At 62.8% G+C, this 3,768-nt stretch overlaps 1 protein-coding gene across 1 annotated transcript; it reads right to left on the minus strand.

Moving 5' to 3' along the window:
- Positions 1–11: 11 nt before the first annotated feature.
- Ntn3 (netrin 3) lies at positions 12–3,451 on the minus strand. The gene is made up of 6 exons (XM_051167550.1): positions 1,720–3,451; positions 1,460–1,648; positions 1,226–1,375; positions 1,056–1,109; positions 865–939; positions 12–604 (listed from the first exon to the last, which is right to left on the minus strand). Exons 1-6 carry the CDS (start codon positions 2,645–2,647, stop codon positions 255–257), a joined length of 1,746 nt encoding a protein of 581 aa, XP_051023507.1. The 5' UTR covers positions 2,648–3,451; the 3' UTR covers positions 12–254.
- Between the last annotated feature and the right edge of the window lie 317 nt (positions 3,452–3,768).

Here is a 3,768-nt window from a genome sequence, read left to right on the forward strand (position 1 = left end):
TAACCCAGCCAGGGTGATGAGATCAGGGTCCTCTGAGGGTGACGGCTGCCCTAGGAGCCTTCAGGTAGCTCTTAGGGGCCTTCACACTCATCTAAGTTGAGGGCGAGGTGTCGCCAAAGACGTTTCAAGGGAGGGAGGGGGAGGGGGAAATTAGATGGCGGTACACGTGACACTTGCAGCAGGCTAGTGCACTGTTGAACGCGCCCAGTGACTTAGAAGGCAGCGTCCGCCCAGTCCACGCCCAGCTAGCAGGTTCAAGCGGTCCCGCAGCGCCCCCGCCGCTCTCGCCTCTGCAGCCTCCTCAGGCGCCGAGTCCAAGCATCTCTCCAAGGCAGCACGAGGCTTCCACGGGCAGCGCTGAGCCCGGGTCCCCGGCCCGCTGTGCTCCCAGCTGCAGCCCCGGGCCCGCCTCCCAGCAGCAAGTAACGCCGGCCGGGCTGGAGGCGCGGGCATCCGCAGGCCGCGTCTAGGGTTGGTACCCACAGCGCGCTGCTCCCGCGCCGAGCGCGCTCCTCGCCACTGCGGAACACCGCGAGCACTGCTACTGGAAAGCGTGTCCACGCGCCGCGGGCCTCGCCGCGCGCACCCACTGCCACCTGCACCGCTGCGAGGGGGGAGGGGAGGCGTGAAAAAGCGATCGGGTTAGGTGGAGCAGGGCCAGAAGGGGCTGTGTGGAGAAAGAAGCACAGAGTGCCCACCCAAGCTTAGGAAAGCCATGAAGAGGCCACCCAGTAGAGTGAGGTGCATTGAAGACATAGCTTCATTGGGAGACCCAAGGAAAGGATGAGCCGTGAGGTACAGCCAGGGTCAGGGTATTCAAGAGTTGGGGCTGCGAGATGGAAGGGCTGGGGTGAGGCAGCCTACCATAGTCTTTCCTGCAGAACTTCTTCAGGCTGATTCTGTAACTGCCACGCGCAGGTCTGCAGTGTGACTCACAGTCTAGGGGGAAAGAGTGAAGCCTAGCAGAGTCCCGTGCCTCTCCCGACACTGCTCTGCTCTGGCTCTAGCCCCCTTCTCCAAGGTCATACCAGTCTGGGGCTTTGACATCCACTCACCCTGTGGCTCGACAGGACTTCTGCTTTCTTCGGTGGGTCCAGGGACAGGGGTCTCTAAGGAGTATGGGAGAATACTCTATGATGGGGTAGCAGGGGTATCTGAAGGGCTCAGGGGACAGACAGACAACATTCAGTGGCTGAGGTGATGGAGACAGGGCAGAGTCACTCACTAACACAGGGTGCCACAGGAGACCGGCTCTGCTGGAAGCCTGGGGCACAGCGGTTACAGGTGAGGCCGGTGACACCATCCTTGCATGGACACTGGCCTGTGGTCTGGTTACAGGTTTTGCCCGCAGCACCAACTGGATGGCAGTCACAAGCTGAGGACAGAAAATGTGGGGGCGCACTCAGAAGTGCACCTCTGGCTCTGGGAAGTAGATCATGCAGGTAGGTGGTAAGCTCACCTCTGCAAGCACGACGGTCACTCAGGACACGGCCTGGGTCACGATAGAAGCCCTCCCGGCAGTAGTGGCAGTGGCGACCGGCAGTATTGTGCCGGCAATTGAGGCACACACCCCCACTTCGGCGGCCGGACAGTCGGTACAGCTCCATGTTGAAGCGGCATCTTCGGGCATGGCCATTGCAGGAGCAAGCTGCAGGGAGGGATCAGTCAGGGGCAACCCTGTCTGGTCAGAAGTCCCCAGGCTACCCTCCAAGGCCTCACCAAGGCAAGCATGAGCTTCCTGTCCTGATGCCCGCTGCCATGGCCTGTCGCAGTAGAAAGGCTTGCAGCGGCTGCAATCAGGGCCTTCTGTACCATGTTGGCAGTCGCAGACCAGGTGGCCTTGGGTGTCCAGCAGACACCGCGAGGCATGCCCATTGCACTTGCATCGACCTCCCACCTGGAGCTCAGTGGCTGAGTAGGAGTAGGGGACTGTGACCCCACCGTCTCTGGTGTTCCCCTGCATGGCAGGCCTTGTGAGTAATATACGAATATCTGTGGCCGTCACCCAGTCTTGGAGCACAGGGCTGTTGTCCAGATCCAGGCCCTGCGGGCTGCCATCCTGCACACTGAAGGCCAGAAGGCCTCCACCGTCAGCCTGGGCCTGGGGGGCTGGGAAACAGAGAGCTTCTGGCCCTGGACCAGCAGGGCCATGAGCAGGAGCAGGCAGACGGCCGTAGTCCAGGCTACAGCTGGAGGAGAAGAAGCCCAGGGGAACCCAGCTGCGGCCATGGTCCTGTGACTTAAGCAGGGCCACGGAGGTTGGGGGAGCTGAGCAGAAGCGCAGGCTCACGAAGACCAGCTCAAAAGCTTTCCCCAGGGGCACCGTGAGGGTTACGTTGAAGGGTGCCCGTTGCAGCAAATCGGAGCGCCAACAGAGAGGACTTGCGGTGCCCGGAGCAGAGGTCAGGAGGTCTGCAGAGTGTGCCCGCTGCGGGTCCGAGGAATCACAGACCCGATTGGCCGGCCTCTCACACGTGCTGGACGCTAGCACCTCTCGACCCAGAGCAGCATTCACTAGGCCAGGAATACAACAGCGGGGCTCACCCGCCTCATCATAGCAGGGGTCGGCGGTGGCCGGCAGCCCTGGGCTCAGGGCAACGGAGAGCGTGCCCGCGGTCAGCAGCAGCCCCCAGGGCCAGATGGGCATGGCCGTGGCCGCTGTAGGTTAACCAGCCAGCTTCCGCCCAAGGATTCTGCCCTCGAGGGGAGAGAGCCTAGTCCGAGACTCTGCCTGCCCCGTCTGCAGTGCCAAGATAACAGAACCCCCGGGCGGCCCCAGCACAGGCCCAGAAGTGGGAGCAGCCACCGGCACGCCCGGGGCCGAGCACAGCAGCAGGGATGTTGGCGAGTCCTCCTGCTAGGCCTGGAGCGTTGACAGGCGTCGCCCCCGCTCCCGGTGCCTCTGCCCGCGGAGGCCCCACCCGCCGCCGGCCGCCAGCACTCACCCACCGAGGGCCAGGAGGAGCAGGTCTCCCGGCCTCCCGGGAAGGGCCCTGGGCGGGCGGGGCCTGGGGCGCCGGAGCTGCCGCCTCCTCCTGGCTGCTGCGAGGGTAGGGGAGCTGTGCCAGAAGAGGGTGGGGGGCTCAGCAGGCGCGAGCCTGGTCCTAGCCAGGGGCGGAGCTGCTCGGGAAGGAAGGAGGGGAGGGGGCCTTGTCCCGACAGCCAGAATCAGAAGCAGATTCAGACACAGGCTGGGCCAGCGCGGGAGGGGGCTGGGAGGCCCTAGAGCCGGGGGAGGGGCTGGAGAGCTAGGAATGCGCTGACGGGAGGGGGCAGCTCAGCCTTGCAGCCCGTGAAGGACCACCCAGCAGGGTCCTCGGCCCGAAGCCAGGCTTTGGCTGCTCCTGGGGTGGTGCCACGTGCTGGGCTGGGGTCTGGGCCACTCCTCCCAGAGGCCCATCATGCAGGCACAACCTTAGGTCTGAGGCTTGAAGTCTTGGATGCTACCCAGAATAGGGGAACACAGTTGGAGCTGGCGTACTTGTAGGGTATCCCCAAGGCAGTAGTGTGTTCTGGCAGAAAGAACGCAGGTCTGATTTTAAATCCAAGCTGTTTGGAATTTGGGCTGTGTGGCTTGAGTTGTTCAGTTTCCTCATCGACCAAAGCGCCTATTGTTTGCCCCGCTTTGTGCAGTTGATGACCCAATGTAGAAATCATCCTAAGATAGGAGTTCCGTTAGGGAGCACCTGCATTCTGCTAAGTGATGAGGCCGCCGGTCCTCAGTGGGACCAGGCCAATCTCTTAATCTAAAGCATTCCTGGGTCTTGG

The sequence above is a fragment of the Acomys russatus genome, chromosome 25 (genome assembly GCF_903995435.1).
Source record: "Acomys russatus chromosome 25, mAcoRus1.1, whole genome shotgun sequence".
In the NCBI taxonomy this organism is placed as follows: domain Eukaryota; kingdom Metazoa; phylum Chordata; class Mammalia; order Rodentia; family Muridae; genus Acomys; species Acomys russatus.